The sequence below is a fragment of the Pelobates fuscus genome, chromosome 6 (genome assembly GCF_036172605.1).
Source record: "Pelobates fuscus isolate aPelFus1 chromosome 6, aPelFus1.pri, whole genome shotgun sequence".
In the NCBI taxonomy this organism is placed as follows: domain Eukaryota; kingdom Metazoa; phylum Chordata; class Amphibia; order Anura; family Pelobatidae; genus Pelobates; species Pelobates fuscus.
In genome coordinates, this window is record NC_086322.1 from 1,627,207 (window position 1) to 1,650,455 (window position 23,249).

At 43.7% G+C, this 23,249-nt stretch overlaps 1 protein-coding gene across 1 annotated transcript in view; it reads left to right on the plus strand.

Moving 5' to 3' along the window:
• Positions 1-23,249, plus strand: part of LOC134614080 (sphingomyelin phosphodiesterase 5-like) — an 85,953-nt gene that overhangs the window by 27,274 nt on the left and 35,430 nt on the right. Inside the window, exons 3-5 of the mRNA XM_063457497.1 lie at positions 7,559-7,634; positions 10,946-11,086; positions 14,730-14,819. Of these exons, the coding sequence (XP_063313567.1) occupies positions 7,559-7,634; positions 10,946-11,086; positions 14,730-14,819 (307 nt within the window). The remainder of the gene's footprint in view (positions 1-7,558; positions 7,635-10,945; positions 11,087-14,729; positions 14,820-23,249) is intronic.

Here is a 23,249-nt window from a genome sequence, read left to right on the forward strand (position 1 = left end):
CCATTATTTTTGTCATTTTGCTCAGCTGTCCTCCTCACAAATAATTTTTCCCCGTCTGGGATTTGGCTTTCATGAAGCTGCTTTTGTGCCACTTGAATAAGGCTCATACACATTATTATTATTGTTATTGTTATTGTTATTATTATTAAAGACGTATTTTCATGGTGGCAATCATGTCTATCAGGCGCAAAAGGGGGAAATAAAACCCTTGTCTTGTTCAGAAAGTGTTACAATCTTTCAGCAAGATAAGGTAGTGTTACATCCAAAACCATCATTTCTACCAAGGTTCTGTCTAAAATGAATGTCAACACACCATCCTTTTTCCCCTAAAGAGGCCAAACTTCAACTTCTGGAAGAGAACTATAAATCTATATTGAGAGATTACGTAGGCTGAAAAGAGACTTGCGTCCATCAAGTTCAGCCTTTCTCACATTTGTTTTTTGCTTTTGATCCAAAAGAAGGCAAAAAAAACCAGTTTGAAGCACAATTTTGCAACAAGCTAGGAAAAAAAATCCTTCTTGACCCCAGAATGGCAGTCAGATTTATCCTTGAATCAAGCAGTTATTACCCTACATTGAAAGATTATATCCTTGAATATTCTGTCTTTGCAAGTATGCATCTAGTAGCTGTTTGAACATCTGTATGGTCTCTGATAAAACCACTTCTTCAGGCAGAGAATTCCACATCCTGATTGTTCTTACAGTAAAAAAACCTTTCCTTTGCCTTAGACGAAATCTTCTTTCTTCCAGTCTAAACGCATGACCTCGTGTCCTATGTAAAGTCCGGTTTATGAATAGATTTTCACACAATGGTTTGTATTGGCCCTGAATATATTTGTATAATGTTATCATATCCCCTCTCAGGCGACGTTTTTCTAAACTAAATAGGTTTAAATTTGTTAACCTTTCTTCATAGCTGATATGTTCCATTCCTTTTATTAATTTTGTAGCCCGCCTCTGCAATTTTTCTAGTGCCATGATATCCTCCTTTAGAACAGGAGCCCAAAATTGCACAGCATATTCAATATGTGGTCTTACCAGTGATTTATAAAGAGGCAAAATGATATTCTCGTCCCGAGAATGAATGCCCTTTTTCATGCATGACAATACCTTACTGGCCTTAGCCACTGCTGATTGACATTGCACATTGTTGCATAGTTGGTCTATAACAATTCCCAAGTCCTTTTCGTGTGTTATTTCTAATTCGCTTCCATTAAGGGTATATGTTGCTTGTGTATTCTTTACGTTGGAAGTGCATAACTTTGCATTTTTCAACATTAAATTTCATCTGCCATTTGAGTGCCCTGTCCTCCAGTCTATCTAAATCCCTCTGCAGCAAAGTAATATCTTGCTCACATTGTATTACTTTACAGAGTTTTGTGTCATCTGCAAACACTGAAACATGACTTTCAATGCTTTTTTCAAGATTGTAACGGAGCTCCGTGTACTCCGACCGAGTACCCTCCGTTGATGGATGCTCCTAGCGCTTACAGAGGACTCCAAGCACTGCAGACGACACCACAACCACCGCGGGCTCCACAACCGCCATAGCTTAACTGGAGCCGCGCAGTCTTCCTTCCACCCTGGATCGGCTTCTGTCCTCCAGGACCGTGTGGGGAAGACCTCTCCTCCAGGAGAGCGTAACAGGAACAAGCTCTTAAAAGAGCTAAGTGATTAAGCTCAGGGGAATATGCAGAGCATAGCAATCCCCAGTGTGATACAGCAATTCCCTCCAATAACGAGACAAGGCTACGTATTGAGGGTCAGAAGAGGTCAAGAAGAACTCTGAGGTCTGGGACACCCAGCCTGCTTTTTATTACCAAAAGTACACACAGGACACACCCAGGGGGAGGCATAAAATAACCAATCACAAAATAGTACAGCCCACCGGTTCCCTCCCCTCTGCTTGGGAGATAATTGAGTTTCCTACTATATTTACTCAATTATCTCCAAGCTAAAACTTATACATTTTTATAAATTTTTTATCCACTTTCATAACTTTCCCATTTTACATAGCACAGGAATAAAACTTATATTTTTATGGACAACATAAATTGTGGAACAACATATTCATAATTCGTGAGAATCCGTCCAGTGGTTCCAGAGATATTAAAAAGTCTCTTTGGACCGACCGCACGCCTGTTTGCATGCCCAAAAACAGTTCCACAGATTCAGGCTGTGTGGTCGGTCTATTTCTGTCCTGAAAAATGGTTAAGTTCCATCCGAAATCGGTGTTCGAATATTCGAACGCACTTCGACTTTTGTCGAAGTGTCGAAGTCAAATGCGGTTAAAACTTCCGCGGTGGTCGCTAGTCGAGTGGCGATCTATTTCCCATGAAAAGATGACAGTCCCATTCGAATGGGTGTTCGAACGGGACTTAGTCTCCAGCTGTGGTGTTGAAGGATAAGGGAAAGTACAGTTCACCGCTGACCGCGTTCGGTTGCCTTAAGATGGCCGCCGCCACGTGTTCGGCTGTAATGGCGGCCACTTCGACAGCTTCGATAGTTCGACGGCTTTGGTACTTCGACGGCTTCGGCACTTCGACTGTATTCGAAGTGCCAGTTAAAACGTTGAAACACCGCTCCCAAGTACTTAAAGGGCCAGGAGCAGTATATACAAATCCATTATGCCCAAATGTACGTTTTCCAGGGCAATACAGTCCAGGGCCAAAGTCACAGGGGAGGAGGCAGGCAAGCAGGCCTCTCCAGGACAAAGTGGCGAAGGGCACTTCGTCACAAAGATCATTTATAAACATGTTACAGGGATACAATTTCTAATTAGTGGGGTAATAGCTGCTTGATCCAAGGAGACATCTGACTGCTATTTTGGGGTCAAGAAGGAATTTTTTCCTAGTTTGTTGCAAAATTGGAAGCGCTTCAGACTGGGTTTTTTGCCTTCTTTTGGATCAACAGCAAAAGCATATGTGAGGAAGGCTGAACTTGATGGACGCAAGTCTCTTTTCAGCTATGTAACTATGTTAAATAGAAGGGGTCCCAGAACAGACCCCTGAGGGAAACCACTTGCCACCTCTGTCCAGCTTGAAAATTTACCATTAACGACAACTCTTTGTACTCTGTTTTTAAGCCAGTATTCTACCCAAGAACAAGCATTTTCATGTTGAGTTCACCGATTTTCCTTGAGTTTGAACACTAATCTATTATGTGGAACTGTATCAAATGCCTTGGTAAAATCCAAATAGATCACATCCACTGCAACACCCTGATCTATACTTCTACTTACTTCTTCGTAGAACGCAATCAAGTTAGTTTGAGATGACCTGTGCTTCTGTTTCAGGATATCAGACCACCTTGGTCATCTTCCAAGGTCCATATCAAGGTAGAGAGGCATCTACCAATATCAGGTGGTTGACTGACACAGTCAAGTTAGCATACAAAGTTAAGGGTCTCAGAATCCCCTTATTCTTCAGAAGATATGCAAAGCAGCTATGTGGTCATCATTAATTTGATTTATAATGCACTGCAAGCTAGACATCTTTTCTTCCTCAGAAGCTGCTTTCGGGCTCATGTTGAAATTTTTGCAGCATTTGGTCTATGTGTGAATTCTTGCTTTTACTGGGGTGCTCAGTCTTGGACAACCTTTTAAAGTTATGAGAGGGGGTTGGAAGAGCTTGTTTTTTTTTTTTATGTTTTAATTTTTATTTCTAAGCGTACTCGTCCATCGTGATTAAGAACATCCCACAGGTACTGCCACTATACTAAGGAAAAAAGTAAAATTTCGATTTTCATGGCCAGCAGGACATACTGATATCTCTCATGGAGTGAAAGAATCCCAGAAGCTTTCTCATTTAATGTATATTCTATCCGGAGTGGAGCAGGACAAAGTTATTACTATTTGATCTAAAGACACAAAGAGTCCTCATCCCTGAGGAACATAAAGAAGCTTTAAAGTCTTGCAGGAGTAAAACCGATTCTTCCAGTACATTGAGTGAGGAATCGGATTGTCTCTTCCTATGCTTTCACTTGGCATGCCTTAATGAGGATTTTAAAGGGACACTATAGTCACCTGAACAACTTTAGCTTAATGAAGCCGTTTTGGTGTATAAAACCAATTAAGAATGTAGCGCTTATGTATAGAAAATTATAAATCAGCTTTTTAAAAACTTTCAGAAGCAGGGTTTCAGCAGGGGAATATCTAGAAGGAATAATCACATATAGTATAGATCACACTTAGGGTATATGCGATAATTAATATTATAATGTGATGTACACACTCACAAACGGAGAGCTATAGACCAAGCTCTGGTTTGAATAGCCTCTGGGTCCATACAGGTGACCCCCCTTTCTTTCCGATATAATTCCGAAGTCTGTGGATAAATAGAGGTACACCAAATAGCGCAGTATTGCTTTAAAATATTTCTAAAAATATAATATACTCATCCCAAGTGGGTACTCACAAGTATAGAGTCAGAATTTAGCAGCGTCGTGCAGATTCGGGACTGCACTCCCCGTTGAATATAACGGTATCGGGAACCAGGATCGGTTAAACAATTAGAAAATTTATTAATACACTGTAATATATAAAATTAAAAAGCCTCAATGTGCTTAAAAAACCGGGACGCGTTTCGCCACTGTAAACGTGGCTTCTTCAAACCGGGTTATAATACAGCAGTGATCCTGGTGTCACGATTCTGGGAACCAAAACACGCTAACACACACACAGAAAAGGTGCAGTACCGGACCTTAGAGTGGCCGGGCTAAGCACACAAAGAATAGTCAGGAGACAAGCCGAGTAAGGGAACCAGAAGACAGAATAACGAGAGACAAGCCGAGGTCAAAGGGTAGGAGAAAGGATGCCGAGCGTACGCCGGGAAGGGGACCACGGACGGCTGGAGGGTGAGTGCCGCGAGCGGACTGCAGCCTCCCCTTGCAGCCGCCCGCGGGATCCTGACACTTGGGACTCCTCATGCAGATTTAAATATCCAAAATCGGTGGGCAAATAGTCAGTGCCCATTAACCGTCACACGTCAGTACCACCCACAGGTACGACGTGTGCGGTCCATGCCGGTACCCTGAGCCGAAATGGTTAAATCGTTTCTTGTCGTTTTGGCTCCTTTCTTTCCTCCGTGCGGTGAGCTGCATTTATATTCAGCAGCAAATATATATTCTTTATTCGTTCATCGTTCCATGATTTGGTTAAGTTCTTAATGTCCACACAAATCCAGCTGACGAAAAATAATGTTTCATCCCATATAGGAGAAAGAAATAAAACGAAACAGACAGGATCAATTTTCTTATCGTCATACATAGTTAGTCTCTTCTTATCAGTTACATTTTATCCCATAAATTGGAATTCATAATGATACTATAGTAAAAACATTGTTGGCTCCAAATATCAACCAACCAAATATCAAACCAATCGTTTCTTCATTTTCCTTTTTTTACCTATTGTCATCAGTCTTCTAATTATTCTAAACAGAATATTAATGAATCCTTCCCTTTTACTTGGTATTCGGATCTATTTTTAGAATCCTTCATATATAACGAATTAATCTTTGAAACCCTAATGGGATTAATTTGCAATTTAAATAAAGTGGTTCTCTAAATCCGTTTTCCTATTTCACATCCTGTACGTTGTTGCACATTCTATAGATTCCTATTTCCATTTAATGTAAATCGTTACTCATTCAGCCTCCACTTTTTTCTATCTTTCATGTCTATATCTATATACTCCGTCCATTTCGACTCATTATTTGCTTTTTTCTCAAATAATGTCATCATTAGTTCTAGTTTACTGAATAACTTTAATTGGTTTTATAGAGATATTGCATAAATTATTGTCGGATGATTATATGATATTACAGGCAACCCTGATCGAATATCAATAGTACATACTAAAAACGTAAGAAATAAATCTAGCAGCCCTAATATAGGTAATTTCCCTAAAATGTCCAAATAAACAGAAATAATATATATATATATATATATATAAAATACAATATAAAAGAAAACACTCTGTTAATACACTGAATAAAAAGACAAAAATAAATAAATTCCAGTTAAGAAAAAAGGGGAGAGTCGTAAAAAAATGGCACAACTCATAATCTGCGTCGAGACCATACGGGATCAATGTATTTAATCTATAGATCCATTCCATCTCACTTTTCCCCAAATCCCTTATAAAATCTCCACCCCTCCAGTTTGTATTTACTTTATTTATCCCTATAACCTTTAGACCCTCTGGTTTTTGGTTGTGACTAGAGACACTATGCTGCTCGAAACCTATCTGCATTTTGTATATATGTTCTCTAACCCTAGTGTGTAGGGGTCTTGTTGTCCTCCCTACATATTTTAATCCACATGGACAAATTAAAAGATATACCACATTTTTAGTGTAGCGGGTTATAAATGGTTTGATTTGGATTTTCTTATCTTTATTTAATGTTATATCCTTTATTATTCTTGGCGTACATCTTGATCTCTGCTGTCTGAGTTTCCAGTTATTAGCTTTCTGTAAGGATGTTACGAGGAAGATTTGATAGGACTCTACTCTATAACTTTGTGTGTATGTTAGAGAATTATTTCTGTGTATTTTACTAAAAAGATGAGTAGAGAGAGATCATTAATCCTTTCTGATAATACGAAATATTGGAATTCTGGAACTATGCTCCTAATGCGGTTGTTTCCATTCATATTTATTACAACCATTTATATTTTGTGATGGGTTCTGTAAATGGTTACATGAAGGAAATGCCACCATAATTAGCTGGTCTGGGGTTCCTACTGCCCCCAAACCTCTAGGTGAAATACAGAACGTAGTGTTTTTGTTTGTCACTTATCAGGGAGAGAGAGGTAGAGTTGGCAGCTCCTCTTACAGCACCGAATTACGGACCTTACTGTACTCTGGTCGTCAGCCAGCTTCCGTTTCAGAAAGATTTCTGTGGTAATGGCAGAACTGACTGCAGGAAAGCTGATAGGACGAAGAGATTGAAATACAGTGTTATATATTTCCATCTTCCTTTTAGAACCACAATTATTTAAAGTCCTATTTTGACCAGACTACAATGTGGTATTGTGTTTGTGTTATGTATGTATGTATGTGGGCTGTGTGTAGAATATTGCATATTCTATGTTTCTATTGATTATGTATGGATATCTGGATTGACATAAGTAACAGATGGTATCAATATATGGCTAGGGTTATAGTCTGACGTTATGGTCATTGCTATACAGAATAGAGAACAAAAGGCCACAAGGTCTTGCTGTTGCCTGCTGCACAAGGTTCTTCTTCTTCTCTAACTATGTAGAGTCTAACTCTCCTTTCAGGAGTCCAGCAATTACCATCTGCTGTTAAACACCCATGATCATGTAACATCCTTTGTTGTTTTATTATGTATCAGTAACTGTCAGAATAAACCCGAAAACAACGCAATGATTATTTAATCTGGAAAGCACGAACGGATTCTTTAGCCCTGTACATTGTTCAGGTAACGGGGTGACAGACTGTATATTACTTACAATTCCTTGCAGCTTCTATTTATGGCCATTAATGTTATAGTACATTCCTGCAGTTTACATTTTATTTTACATTTTATTTGTAGGTTAAGGTTGGCATCACAGAAGAGAAGCAGAGGATTGTAGGATACTTTAACTGCACCCACTTACATGCCCCAGAGCGTAAGTGACACCAGCTGTTCCACTCTCTGATAACCTTTTTTAAACATATCTAGACGCTCTTCCACCTTACCACATTCCTTTCATGATCTCCCTCATTCTCTTGTTCCATTCCTCCATCTTCCTAATGTTTGCAGTGGGCTGATAGCAAGACAGCAATGCAGTCCTTTATTCCGTGGGCCCTTCTTCCTCCAGAATGGAAGTAAGACAATTAAATGCCAGCAATATACCTGATCTATCTGTCCAGAACAGACACTGGGATTTGGGATAACTCGGAGAGTTGCAAATTGATGTCCTAAGGACAGCCCCAGCATGGTGAAGATCACTAGGAGAGGTATGGGTCTGTAGTTAGTCTATAGTAGAGATATAGGTCTGTAGTCGGTCTACAGGAGAGGTATGGGTCTGTAGTTGGTCGACAGGAGAGGTATGGGTCTGTAGTTGGTCGACAGGAGAGGTATGGGTCTGTAGTTGGTCGACAGGAGAGGTATGGGTCTGTAGTTGGTCGACAGGAGAGGTATGGGTCTGTAGTTGGTCGACAGGAGAGGTATGGGTCTGTAGTTGGTCGACAGGAGAGGTATGGGTCTGTAGTTGGTCGACAGGAGAGGTATGGGTCTGTAGTTGGTCGACAGGAGAGGTATGGGTCTGTAGTTGGTCGACAGGAGAGGTATGGGTCTGTAGTTGGTCGACAGGAGAGGTATGGGTCTGTAGTTGGTCGACAGGAGAGGTATGGGTCTGTAGTTGGTCGACAGGAGAGGTATGGGTCTGTAGTTGGTCGACAGGAGAGGTATGGGTCTGTAGTTGGTCGACAGGAGAGGTATGGGTCTGTAGTTGGTCGACAGGAGAGGTATGGGTCTGTAGTTGGTCGACAGGAGAGGTATGGGTCTGTAGTTGGTCGACAGGAGAGGTATGGGTCTGTAGTTGGTCGACAGGAGAGGTATGGGTCTGTAGTTGGTCGACAGGAGAGGTATGGGTCTGTAGTTGGTCGACAGGAGAGGTATGGGTCTGTAGTTGGTCGACAGGAGAGGTATGGGTCTGTAGTTGGTCGACAGGAGAGGTATGGGTCTGTAGTTGGTCGACAGGAGAGGTATGGGTCTGTAGTTGGTCGACAGGAGAGGTATGGGTCTGTAGTTGGTCGACAGGAGAGGTATGGGTCTGTAGTTGGTCGACAGGAGAGGTATGGGTCTGTAGTTGGTCGACAGGAGAGGTATGGGTCTGTAGTTGGTCGACAGGAGAGGTATGGGTCTGTAGTTGGTCGACAGGAGAGGTATGGGTCTGTAGTTGGTCGACAGGAGAGGTATGGGTCTGTAGTTGGTCGACAGGAGAGGTATGGGTCTGTAGTTGGTCGACAGGAGAGGTATGGGTCTGTAGTTGGTCGACAGGAGAGGTATGGGTCTGTAGTTGGTCGACAGGAGAGGTATGGGTCTGTAGTTGGTCGACAGGAGAGGTATGGGTCTGTAGTTGGTCGACAGGAGAGGTATGGGTCTGTAGTTGGTCGACAGGAGAGGTATGGGTCTGTAGTTGGTCAACAGGAGAGCTATAGGTCTGTAATTAGTCTATGTAGCGGAGCTGCAATCCTGAGACCGAAGAAAGCGCTGGTCAGTGATTATAGCCCATTCCCCAAGTAACTGGATGACACACAGCATTGAGTCCCTGTGTCTGGGAGATAATTGAGTCAAAAGAAGGCTAACTCCATTATCTCTCAGTTACAGGAACAAATACAAAAATACCCCCAAAAACATATAAAAATATTACAGGAACCCCACAAATCCTACATCCCAGAATAGCCCGGATCTGAACGCCCAAGTTGTCCAAAAAGCGCTCAGATCCTTTCGGTAGAATGAAATCACCATTCGGGTAAAGTTTTGACCGGCCAGCCACAAAACAATAGCCCAGAATAGTTCCACAAGAAAAGGGTTGGCGGGCTGGTCTATTTTCCGGGGTTACTGCACGAACACCGACAAACGCTCCCCCTGGCTGTTAGCGAGTGAATGCTCCTAAGGTTCGGTAGCTCCCATCTCCCGAATGCCATTTTCCTAACTTGCCTGGGAGAGGAATGAGCAGCGGTACAAGTTTCTCTGGAGTTCACAGGCTCGAGTAGCCGTCCCAGAATTTCAGACACTCAGCGACCATGTACCCCTGCCTGTGTTCCGGAGACAAAATGGCCGCCATTCACTAGAGCACGTGTTCAGTTATACGAATGGTGGCCACCAAGGGAAAGCACTTGACTTAATTGTTCCTTTCAGGTTAACGAGCCAGGGGTGGTCGGTGTTCGAAGGGTATAAAATGGGTGACCTCACATGCTCCATTTGGTCCACGAACAAGGAGGTACAAATGAATTTGGGAAATATGGAGATAGGTACGGGCAAATTAAGGGAATAGTACAGAGTCCGCCACAGTCTATAGTAGAGCTATGGTTCTGTAGTTAGTCTACAGGAGAGCTATGAGTCTGTAGTTTACAGGAGAGGAATGGGACAGTAGGTAGTTTACAGGAGCTATAGTAGAGCTTTGAGTCTGTAGTTCGTATATAGGAGAGGTATTTCTTGTGTGGCCTGTCCCTGTATGTCTTGTCAAGCCCTGAATTATTGCACTCTGTGTTTTATTGTACAGGATTACTTTGTTTTTCTGTGTAGTTCTTCCTGTAATTAACAAGTCTTAATATTAATACAAATACTGCAAAATAGCCTCCAATACATTCTGCGTGTAGGAAGCTTACACAATACAGTCTGGTCTTTTCAAGGGCTACCTGGGGTCCAGCACTGTGTATACTGATGTAGGATAGGAAATATACACTATCTATTTCTTAGTTTATGATATGGTTATCTATTGGCAAGATAGATACATATTGTCTGCTTATTTAAGGTAGATTGGCTGTTGTATTGGCTTACAATATGTCCATAGCATTTGTGTTCTAGTGGTAAAGGCTGTGGTTATACGGCATTAAGTTGGCTCCTTTGTGATTCAACCAGGCAGACTGTTGTCATATTAACAATAGCATTTGTGATGTCCAAGTGCCACCAGGGTCGTCACACTCTCCTTTAACAGGGTTGGCTGTTTGGCATGGTGTACTCCTTCAACCTGCTGCAACAATCTGTTATTTGTAAATCCTGCTGCAGGGTAGCTGCTAGAGTTTATATTTAAAGAGCGTGCAGGTGACAGTCAACGTTTCACAATAAATAAGTAAAAACTCAATAAGTGGATGATATGATAAAACCTTTGAAGCTGTAATTACATCTCTGTTCCTGTTCCTCCCACTGTGGGGAGTAATTATTCCCCTGCACCGTCATTAATCAGAATGTTTCTCTCTCTCCATCCAGAGGATGCCAGTATTCGATGTGAACAAATGTCTCTCGTCCTTCGATGGGTGTCCGAGTTCCAGGCTGAAAACCGTGAGACTGGAGATATTATTTGCTTCGATATTCTTTGCGGTGACTTGAACTTTGACAATTGCTCTCTTGGTAAGTCCATTTCTGGAATTGTTACGTGAATGAGGTGACCGATTTTGTTTTATCCTGGAGTGATGAATATAACACAATGGAATTGTAGTCTGTGTACGGGATGATGTGCTTTGTAACACTGTATCACATGCCGCAGGTCATATGTCTGGAATCTTGCACTGACTGTGTTTCATCTTTCGTAAGATGATACAAATACATGAACACCATGGTCAGAAAGCACTTCAGCAGTGGGACTGTCTCTCAAGGCAAATACCTCCAGTGGTCCTAGATATACTAATGAGCAATGGTGTCTTTACCTCACCAAGTGAATAATCTGCCCCGCTTTACCTAGTCTCGTGGATACACTGATGATCGTCAGGAGAGAGATCTTTCTGAATGAAACACCGATGACTGGCTGGAGTGCGTCATACGGCTGGCAGTATATTTCAGGGGGCGTTTGCAATGTCTGTCTGTCAGTTTGTTTACTCATTATCTCCAGCCCGGAAACTTCTCCCAGGATAATGAGCTGTGTTACATTATCTCAAGCTGGGAAACTTGTCTCGGGATAATAAGCCTTGCTACAATATCTCAAGCCAGGATACTTCTCCCAGGATAATAAGCCCTGTTACAATACCTGCCTGGAAGAAGGGCTGCAGAGGAATAGGCAGAGGGGACAATACCTGCCTGGAAGGAGAGCTGCAGAGGAATAGGCAGAGGGGACGATACCTGCCTGGAAGGAGAGCTGCAGAGGAATAGGCAGAGGGGACGATACCTGCCTGGATGGAGGGCTGCAGAGGAATAGGCAGAGGGGACGATACCTGCCTGGAAGGAGGGCTGCAGAGGAATAGGCAGAGGGGACGATACCTGCCTGGAAGGAGGGCTGCAGGGGAATAGGCAGAGGGGACGATACCTGCCTGGAAGGAGAGCTGCAGAGGAATAGGCAGAGGGGACGATACCTGCCTGGAAGGAGGGCTGCAGAGGAATAGGCAGAGGGGACGATACCTGCCTGGAAGGAAAGCTGCAGAGGGGACGATACCTGCCTGGAAGGAGAGCTGCAGAGGAATAGGCAGAGGGGACGATACCTGCCTGGAAGGAGTGCTGCAGAGGAATAGGCAGAGGGGACGATACCTGCCTGGAAGGAGAGCTGCAGAGGAATAGGCAGAGGGGACGATACCTGCCTGGAAGGAGAGCTGCAGAGGGGACGATACCTGCCTGGAAGAAGGGCTGCAGAGGAATAGGCAGAGGGGACGATACCTGCCTGGAAGGAGAGCTGCAGAGGGGACGATACCTGCCTGGAAGGAGGGCTGCAGAGGGGACAATACCTGCCTGGAAGGAGAGCTGCAGAGGGGACAATACCTGCCTGGAAGGAGAGCTGCAGAGGGGACGATACCTGCCTGGAAGGAGGGCTGCAGAGGAATAGGCAGAGGGGACGATACCTGCCTGGAAGGAGAGCTGCAGAGGAATAGGCAGAGGGGACGATACCTGCCTGGAAGGAGGGCTGCAGAGGAATAGGCAGAGGGGACGATACCTGCCTGGAAGGAGAGCTGCAGAGGAATAGGCAGAGGGGACGATACCTGCCTGGAAGGAGGGCTGCAGAGGAATAGGCAGAGGGGACGATACCTGCCTGGAAGGAGAGCTGCAGAGGAATAGGCAGAGGGGCCGATAGCTGTCTGGAAGGAGAGCTGCAGAGGGGACGATACCTGCCTGGAAGGAGGGCTGCAGAGGAATAGGCAAAGGGGACAATACCTGCCTGGAAGGAGAGCTGCAGAGGGGACGATACCTGCCTGGAAGGAGGGCTGCAGAGGAATAGGCAGAGGGGACGATACCTGCCTGAAAGGAGGGCTGCAGAGGAATAGGCAGAGGGGACGATACCTGCCTGGAAGGAGGGCTGCAGAGGAATAGGCAGAGGGGACGATACCTGCCTGGAAGGAGAGCTGCAGAGGAATAGGCAGAGGGGACGATACCTGCCTGGAAGGAGAGCTGCAGAGGAATAGACAGAGGGAACGATACCTGCCTGGAAGGAGGGCTGCAGAGGAATAGGCAGAGGGGACAATACCTGCCTGGAAGAAGGGCTGCAGAGGGGACGATACCTGCCTGGAAGGAGAGCTGCAGAGGAATAGGCAGAGGGGACGATACCTGCCTGGAAGGAGAGCTGCAGAGGAATAGGCAGAGGGGACAATACCTGCCTGGAAGGAGGGCTGCAGAGGAATAGGCAGAGGGGGCGATACCTGCCTGGAAGGAGAGCTGCAGAGGAATAGGCAGAGGGGGCGATACCTGCCTGGAAGGAGAGATACAGAGGAATAGGCAGAGGGGACGATACCTGCCTGGAAGGAGAGCTGCATTCATTCAATCACTAAAGTACTATCATTGTAAGCCCGTTCGGCTAAATCCTGCAGGGTCATTCCCTTAAAGCTGTAGCTAACGTAATTTACATAGTAATATAAGTATGCTAAATAGGATAATTAGGAGACTGTTTTACACTCCAGCTTTTCTGTCTTATGCATCTCTGCACATTTACGGTCATATTCCCCTAATGCATTTCATGTTTAACATTTGTTCTTTGATCCATACAGTATATAAGTAAAAAATAGCAATTACGTGACGTTTTAATTTCCCTCCTATTTTTAAAGATGAACTCTACATTTAATGTGGATAAGTGCAAGATAATGCATCTTGGACGTAAAAACCCAAGGGCAGAGTACAGAATATTTGATAGAGTCCTAACCTCAACATCTGAGGAAAGGGATTTAGGGGTGATTATTTCTGATGACTTAAAGGTAGGCAGACAATGTAATAGAGCAGCAGGAAATGCTAGCAGAATGCTTGGTTGTATAGGGAGAGGTATTAGCAGTAGAAAGAGGGAAGTGCTCATGCCATTGTACAGAACACTGGTGAGACCTCACTTGGAGTATTGTACACAGTACTGGAGACCCTATCTTCAGAAGGATATTGATACCTTAGAGAGAGTTCAGAGAAGGGCTACTAAACTGGTTCATGGATTGCAGGATAAAACTTACCAGGAAAGGTTAAAGGATCTTAACATGTATAGCTTGGAGGAAAGACGAGACAGGGGGGATATGATGGAAACATTTAAATACATAAAGGGAATCAACACAGTAAAGGAGGAGACTATATTTAAAAGAAGAAAAACTACCACAACAAGAGGACATAGTCTTAAATTAGAGGGACAAAGGTTTAAAAATAATATCAGGAAGTATTACTTTACTGAGAGGGTAGTGGATGCATGGAATAGCCTTCCAGCTGAAGTGGTAGAGGTTAACACAGTAAAGGAGTTTAAGCATGCGTGGGATAGGCATAAGGCTATCCTAACTATAAGATAAGGCCAGGGACTAATGAAAGTATTTAGAAAACTGGGCAGACTAGATGGGCCGAATGGTTCTCATCTGCCGTCACATTCTATGTCTCTGTGTATCTCTGTGTGTTTGTGTATCTGTGTGTGTCGTGTGTGTTTCTATATCTGTGCGTGTTGCATTCCATAGCAGCTGGCATTACAGGTAAAGCCAAAGCATTCTAGTAATAAAAATAACATTACCGAGCCCTTGGTCTCAGTTTAGTTTTTCCAGAACTAGTTTATATATATTTAAGTATTGTGTTTATTGAGGAATGATCACACGCATTGAGCCTGTCTTTGTTTTTCTTTCAGATGACTCTTTGGAACAAAATCACGAGATATTCTCTGTTTACAAGGATCCGTGCCGTGACTGTGCTGGGCGTGATCGTCCGGGCACTGTCGGTAAGTACCGTAAGGAGTATACTCACCTTGTCCATCACTCATATTGACATATAGTGAGTTTGTCATAGAAGGAACCCCTCTACACAGGGATGTTGTTAAGCTCGAGAAATACCCTCCACTCAACACCCATGACATCACTCCCCACCACCACGTGGTTATTAATAACACTAATAAAAGGACCTTCCAGACACCAATACAATGTATTAAAACAAAATAAAAAATAGTTTGCAGCATTCTGTATGGTAAAGGTGCATTCTAACATTCGTCGATACTTCTGGCTATTTAGATTTATAAACCATCTTTTAGCATTTTACATCATTACTGATTATATCAGCCAGTCCAATACTTCCCCAAAGGGGGCCGGCTACACTGCACCATTCAGCAACACACGGAGCAACCACATCCTGTGAGATTGCAGTACAGTAATCGGAAGCAACTCAGGGTGACTGTCTGTCTTATTGTCTGACTCACGGACTGATTGTCTGACTCACGGACTGATTGTCTGACTCACTGACTGACTGTCTGACTCACTGACTGACTGTCTGACTCACTGACTGACTGTCTGACTCACTGACTGACTGTCTGACTCACTGACTGACTGTCTGACTCACTGACTGACTGTCTGACTCACTGACTGACTGTCTGACTCACTGACTGACTGTCTGACTCACTGACTGACTGTCTGACTCACTGACTGACTGTCTGACTCACTGACTGATTGTCTGACTCACTGACTGTCTGATTGTCTGACTCACTGACTGTCTGATTGTCTGACTCACTGACTGTCTGATTGTCTGACTCACTGACTGTCTGATTGTCTGACTCACTGACTGTCTGATTGTCTGACTCACTGACTGTCTGATTGTCTGACTCACTGACTGTCTGATTGTCTGACTCACTGACTGTCTGTCTGACTCACTGACTGTCTGATTGTCTGACTCACTGACTGTCTGATTGTCTGACTCACTGACTGTCTGATTGTCTGACTCACTGACTGTCTGATTGTCTGACTCACTGACTGTCTGATTGTCTGACTCACTGACTGTCTGATTGTCTGACTCACTGACTGTCTGATTGTCTGACTCACTGACTGTCTGATTGTCTGACTCACTGACTGTCTGATTGTCTGACTCACTGACTGTCTGATTGTCTGACTCACTGACTGTCTGATTGTCTGACTCACTGACTGTCTGACTGACTGTATGATTGTCTACACAAATCTTATATCAAAACGTTCAGCTATCCCTGCTGCCACTAAAAATGTCCACAGCTAAGCCATAGTCCTTCTAGTTTTCAAAATATGACCATTTGTTTGCAACTCACGCCGTCCATTGACATGTATTGAAACTCCACTCTGCAAAGCTCACATTTGAAGGGCAATTTCTAAACTGCGACTGTGCCTTCATTGTTAATATTGCAGAGACATACTATGCATCAAAATGTAGGTCTGGGTCTTGTGATTCTCACAATATAAAGCTCTTCGCTGTAGGATTTATAGTTTTTAAAATACGACCGTTTGAAGATGGCAACCGCCAAAATACTCTGACCTGTGCCAGGCTGCAGCAGCAAGTGATGTCATAGACAAAGCCTTTTGTACACCTGCTAATGTTTTTATAAATGTATGTTTTAATGTAACTGTGCAACAACATTGCAATTAAATGTGCTATATAAATGATAACAGTTACTCCGCCCACTCCAGTTGTAGACTACTGGTGGAGGCAAGAACACTTCACACAATTTCCCCAGAAATTGTAGCTTTTCTAGTTTTTTGCTGCTATCGGATATTTTACTGATATTATACCAATACTGGTTACATTATATCCACAACTTGACACTTTACTGCTACTGTTATTTCTGTTGAGCAGAAGCACACTGTGTGGGATGTGGTATTGATACTTTTTCACTATAAGAACTTTGTCTGTTAAAGACACTCTATTGGACAATATTTTACTTTTCCATTGTTTTGGATTTTATTGGACTACTAAGTTGTTTTGGACAATCTACTTTTATATTTTTATAATTGCAGCCACTGTGATAATGCCTCCAAGTCCTAAGGTTTTTTTTCCCATTTTCAATATATTACGATTTTTCGTTGTTTAGTGGAAGATTCCCTCTATACCAAATATTTTTTTGATACAAGGCTGCCACCTAGTGAATTTATTTATGTAGCAATCACTGATTTTTTTTTTTTTTGTATTCCAAGATTTGTATTTTGTATGTTTTTTTTTTATTCTATCACTTTATGTGGTTATAAGTTCCTATTGTATAATTTTAATAATTATTTAATTTTATAATAGTTCTGCTTAGATTATTTTCTATATGATTATTCTCAACAGTTTGTAGCATCTGGTAAGAGATCTCCTAGTACGTGTAGGCTTTCCCACCTACTATTATTCATTTATCTCTCTTAGCTTTTATGGGGGATTTCTTTTACTAGTAGAGATTTCCTACCTGTCTTTCTATCCCTTCTCCATCCATTTTTTCCACTCCTCAGGGTCAGTGTATTCTGCCCACCACCTATGATCCCTACCCTGTGCCAGCACTGTATTACACTCCATTATCTCCAGGCACAGAAAACATACATTTTTACAGTATTCCGAAAGTACCCCCAAAATAAATGGAAACCCCACAAATCCCCTGATAGCCCCAAAACGGCTGACCTACATATCAAAAATCACCCAGATCGATTCAGGGGTTCGGGATTTCCATGGAGGTCATATTTTGACCGACACACAAGGCTCCTGCCCAAAAGCGTCTCATGAAATCGGGTTATGCGGTCGGTCTCTTTCGGAAACACGAAATATAGTAAAAGTACCGAGCGTAGTGGATAACTGATATGCTCAGTGTATGTCTCTCATTCCGGAGCTTGCCCGCACCGAACGTCTTTCAATTCCCATTTGTTTTACCGAACTTCGATGGAAGTGGAAGTTCTAGTGGTGTTCGCACCTTCTAGTGTCCGATTTGAGTTCCATGCACTCGACGGCCAAACACTGCTCTGTGTGTTCGCAGCTAAAGATGGCCGCCACCACGTGTTTGTATGCCGAAAGGCTACCACCCAGCCGACCGCTTAGAACGCTTGCGGTTTAGGATTGTTAATGGGGTGACAGAGGTTAATGAGTGGCACACTCCGCATACGGGTGATCTTGTTGTTCGGGAGTTAGTTTGGTAGGTGAACGAAATAATAATAAAATTAAAGGGGAATGCAATGTCCCGAACGCATACGATAGTGAAGCAAAGTACTTGTAGTTCAGGGACAGGGTGACCTGTCACAGTTACCTCCACTAATTCCTTTCTTTAGCCACTCTGAAACCATTAAAGCATACGGACATCAATTCCCCCAGTAACCAGACGAAACATAGGAGTCATCTCATTTTATTTTGGCCACACACTGCTTTTTTTTTTTTTTTTTTTTTCTTTTTTTCTTTTTTTTTTTGTCAATCTGTTTTTTATTTAAGGCGTATGAGATGGGGTACAGAAGAGAAAACAAGGGAAATGTATGAATAATTTACAGCATTAGGTTTAAGACATCAGTAATGTATCCCATTTCTAGGTTGGTAATGCCTCATCTTTTTTTTATTTTTTTTGAGAACTAGAAAAAGTATGTGTTTGAACAGAAGCTGAACCTAAGTATAGTAAGATTAGCTAAAATGGCACCGCCTGGATCTAATCAAGTCAGGTATACAAGATGCTACGATGCTTAGTTAAGTTAGTGTGATTGTACTATACAAGCGTGTTGTGCCATATTTTTAGGCAGTCCGGTTATGAGACTAGTCGATTAAGATATATCAGTGAGGTTCAGTACCATTCTAGCGTAAATGCATGCATACAAAGGTGACTGTATAGTTTGCCCACTGCCCATTTTGCCCACTGTGAAGGTGAGCTCAGAATGAATAGAGAGCAACAACTGTGGTGTGACTCTGCGGTTTCGTCAGGTTTGTGTCGATGGACCTATGGTGTTTTATGATTGCGTGCGTGGGGTTACGTGTAGACTTCCCTGCCTCATCTGTCGAGTTGGGTTTCTTGGTGTGGTACGTTTGAGCTGAAGGGAGCATATGTCTTTGCGAGCTCGGGTGTTGATGGAGTGTGGAGGTGCTAATGGGTTGAATTGAATTTAGCCCCCGCTGCCTAACTACCAGGGGTGCTGCTCTGCTGGGGCGTGCAAGCGACCACCCTGTGAGGTGTGCCAGTCTTTGCCTGAATGGCGAGGTGCTGGTGGTGTTGTGCGGGATTCATGGGGTGCGTCTTCGGGGGTACCGAGCGCGCTTGGGTGTGTGTGCTCTGGATTGGTGAGTGTGCAGCTACTGGATTGGTGAGTGTGTTCTAGGTCCTAGATGTAATTACTCCTGACCAAGGGAGTTACAGTGGGGGGGGGGGGTGGTAGTAGGAGGGGTGCTTTCGTTGTTCCGCTACAAAGTGTGAATGTAAATGTAGGAGTAGTGCCGTGTCCTGTTGATTTGAGGTGGGCTATGCAGTGCATCTAGTGTCAGTGGTTGCTAGAAGTTTGCAGGTTCTATCCGGTAGAGTGGTGACTTAGAGGTTACATTTAAGCCTAATCATTCACCATTGAAGGTTAAATAGGCAGGCCAACATAAACAAACAACAACCCCAAACAGAGAAAAGATAAAAGATAAAGATAAAAGAGAGGGAAAGAAAAAATAAAAATTGTAGTTGTGGATTTGCAAGGATTAATTAAGTCCTGAATATGCCTCTGCTGAAGGGGTTAGGTGCCCTGCGTCAAACCGGTCTCCAGAGGCGGTCGCTGTTCTGTGTTCTGGGAGCTCCCAGCCCGTGGGACAAAGGGAGTGATGCGCTCTGTGGTTGTTCTCCAAAGTGGGATAGCAGCGATCGGGATGTCCAGACCCAGTGTTTCTAGGAACACGGGTGCGCCTTCCATTGAGGTAAGTGCGTGTAGAGTTCCGTTCCGTTGCACTGTCAGTGAGCCGTTGGTCCCCCACCTGTATTCAATGCTCGCCGATCTCCAGCTACTGGTGAGCGAAGAGAAGGTTTTACTCCAGGTGAGGGTGGCTCTCGTGAGGTCCTGGAAAAAAGTCAATGTAGTTCCTTCGAAAGCCAGTGGTGTTTTCCTTTTGAGAGCCGCCATGAGCTGTATTTTGTCTTGTACTGTTGGGCACTTTAGTATCACGTCTCGGGCATGTTTGTGGGTTCCCTGGTGGATGAGGGTAGGCGGTAGATCTCTGCTGTGGCTAGTTTTTTTGCTGTAGCTAGAGGCAAAATTGTGGCCTGGAGGCGTCTGGAGAAGTGTGGTAGTTCGTTCGGTGAGATTTAAGCAGGGGTGCCCCGTATTTGTATGTTGGTGCGCATTTGCCGTTCCTCCAGAGCAGTGAGCTGTGCAGTCATGTCTCTTTGGTGTGTATATATTTGCTGCACTGATTCTTGTAGCTCAGACAGGTGGTCTTGCATGCTTGTGATGTGTTTTTCTGATGCCTGCACCCTATCGGTAACTGCTTTGATGTCTTTTTTTTTAATGGGAGCAAGTTCCGCCGCCAGGATCTTGTGAAAGTCCGTCAGCAGGGTTTTTAGGTCCAGCCTGGTGATTGGGGCCATGTCAGCTGGGTCATCCGGCAGTTTTGGGCACTCTGCTTGGGTGTCTGTGGAGGCCTCTGGGTCTGGGTGATGGGAGTTAATGACGGGGCGCGGAGATTCAGCAGGGGCGGTTTTGGCCTGCGTGGGCCGTTGAAGCATGGCCCCGATATCCCTGCTGTCTGTGGTGTGTAGTGGTCGTTGGGAGCGACGTCCCATAGCTGGCATGTGTGCCAGTTAGTCTGTCGTGTTGGGTGCTGCCCTGTCCCATACTTGCCTTGCCGCTGTACCGTTCAGGATTGCCTCCAGGCCTGCGTATGACAGTGTGGGGTAGGCCCCGTTTTTTTTCCTCCGCTTGGGCTGATGGCTGGCTGCGAAGAACGGCATCTACCGCCACAGGGTGGGTTAATGGCTCTTGGTGCCCACTTTTTGTAGCTGGATGGGCCACTTGTAGCTTGATATTCCCTGGATTTAGCGAGGTTTGTGGAGGAGCTTACAGGAATGGTGTCTCTCCAGGTTGATGGTCAAGCTCCGCCCCCACACACTGCTTTTATGCACAAACTCCTATTCAATGTAATTTCTGTAGTGCATATATGAATTGGCTGCATGGTAGAGGTGGTATTGTCAATTTCAAAAGGGGTTAGTTTGATTACAACCTAAATTCCTCTTTGAAACTGGGACCCCAACAGAGCTACTCTGTAAGGTGTGAGAAGTCACACATAAGTGGCCTGAAAGTCTGGTTTTCAGTATAAACTAACACACTAATTTTCCATATGTCTTAATAAGGAGTCCTTTGATCTAAAGGATCCTTAGTTTTCAAGAAAAAGCTGTGTGTTCCTATATCATATCCAAAAGAGACACAAATACTTACCCCCAAATTAATAATTAGGCCTCATTTCTTTTATATTTAGAATAGGACAAGCACAGTCCTCCAATAAAGCCTAAACATGATTTGTGAACGAGGGGGGTATGGACCGCTTAACAAAGGGGATAAAAGTGTAGTTATGTCCTCCATCCCACTACATATATTGTAACGTATCACCTGGCACACCGACTGGGTACCTCTGTTGATGGATGCTCCTTGTGCTTCCCGAGGGCTCCAAGCACTCCACTTGACACCATAAGCACTGCAGACCCACGAACCGCCGCAGCTTGGTTGGGGTCTCGCCGCATCTATACGTCTATACGCATAAATAACTCAAAGACGGTACATAAACCCCAAGACATAAGCGAAGCATTCGCCACATTCTATGAAACTCTGAATAACATAGACACGGACCAACCCAACTCCATACTGACTTGGGAACAGATCAAAATCTTCCTAGACAAGATAACATTGCCCAGACTGACCGCCACCCAAACTGCGTCCCTGACTGAACCTATCTGCTGTTCACCCAGATCAGGGCTATCAGCGGATGTGACTATAGGGATTATGATGATATGTTGTATTTTGGGGTACTTATGGGACTTTATAAAAAATTTGTTTTTTCTGCCTGGAAAATTATCTGCCTTAATTATCTCCTAGGCAGAGGGGAGGAAATGTGTATACTGTATGGCAGTGTCTCACTGTATACCTCTGTTTTCATTGGTTTGTTAACTTTGTGTCCCTGTGCCCAACAAGGTCCACGTGGGTGTCACCCTTGTTGGGAGCCTTGCATAAAAGGCCCGTGTGCTTCCATTAAAATTGCGTTCCTGCTTAACCCTCAACACGTAGCTTCGTCTTGTGATTGGAGGGGAACTGCTATACTGCTATAATCACAGTGGGGATTGCTATACTGCTATAATCACAGTGGGGATTGCTATACTCTTGTAAGAGCTGTTCCTGATACGCTCTCTGGAGTAGGAGAGGTCTTTCCCACACAGTCCTGGATATTAGAGGTAGATCCAGGGTGGGAGGAAGACAGCGAGATCACAAACACACAGATACTCAGACATACAGATACAGACATGCAGATACACACACTGACAAACACACAGATACTCAGACATACAGATGCACAGACATGCAGATACAGACCTACAGATACACGCACAGTTACACAGTGTGACCGAGTGCAAGACGTTGTTGTGGATAGTGTATATTTTTTTTCCCCAAAAGTATTGGAATATATGAATTAATAGCTCTAGGCAGAAAGTCTGACTGTTTTAGTCAGAGCTATTCTGTGGTTTAATATGGTCAGTGCTCCGCTTCACAGTTTATATACAGCACAGCAGCTGAGGAATCCAGTCCAGGAGTTCTGGACCACCCAGGTAGTTGCTCACCTGTTGGCAATGATTAGCACAAGACTGCTATAAAATGTCCCGGTCAGGGATTCACAGAAATGGACCCGGTTCCAAACCCGTGCAGTTGCGCCGCCGCCATTACCTTTTTTTTTTTTCACGTTCCCCTGGAGGACTGGATTGTACCCCTGTGGGTATGCATACCTCCTGCTCTAGATTGTAAGCTCATGGACATAGCAGCTTGTAGGACGGGCTGTAGGTAGAAGATTGAAGCACACACACTTTTTTCTCACGTTTTAATTAATTTGTTAAGTGCTATAAGAACTATAATATTTAATAAATAAATCTCTTCTTCTGAGCCAAATCCCAAAATGTCATGAAAATAAAGTCCTCCAATTAAACCCACGTCGGTTAATTGGTGAAAAATGGTTCAACCCCTTATGAGCCTTTCTTAAGCTTGTAAAGTGTTGTTGTTTTTTTTCCTATATAACATTTCCTATTTAATTGGAGAGGGCTGTTTTTTTTTGTGGTTTTTTTATGGTATATTATGGCACCAGACGATCACTAGCGTGGATTATACACCAATATTTGTTTCACTGCAATGTTCATTTCTCTTTGATTAGATTAACTGTTACGTTTGTCGCTATTCGTGTAGCCTTGTTTGTTTGT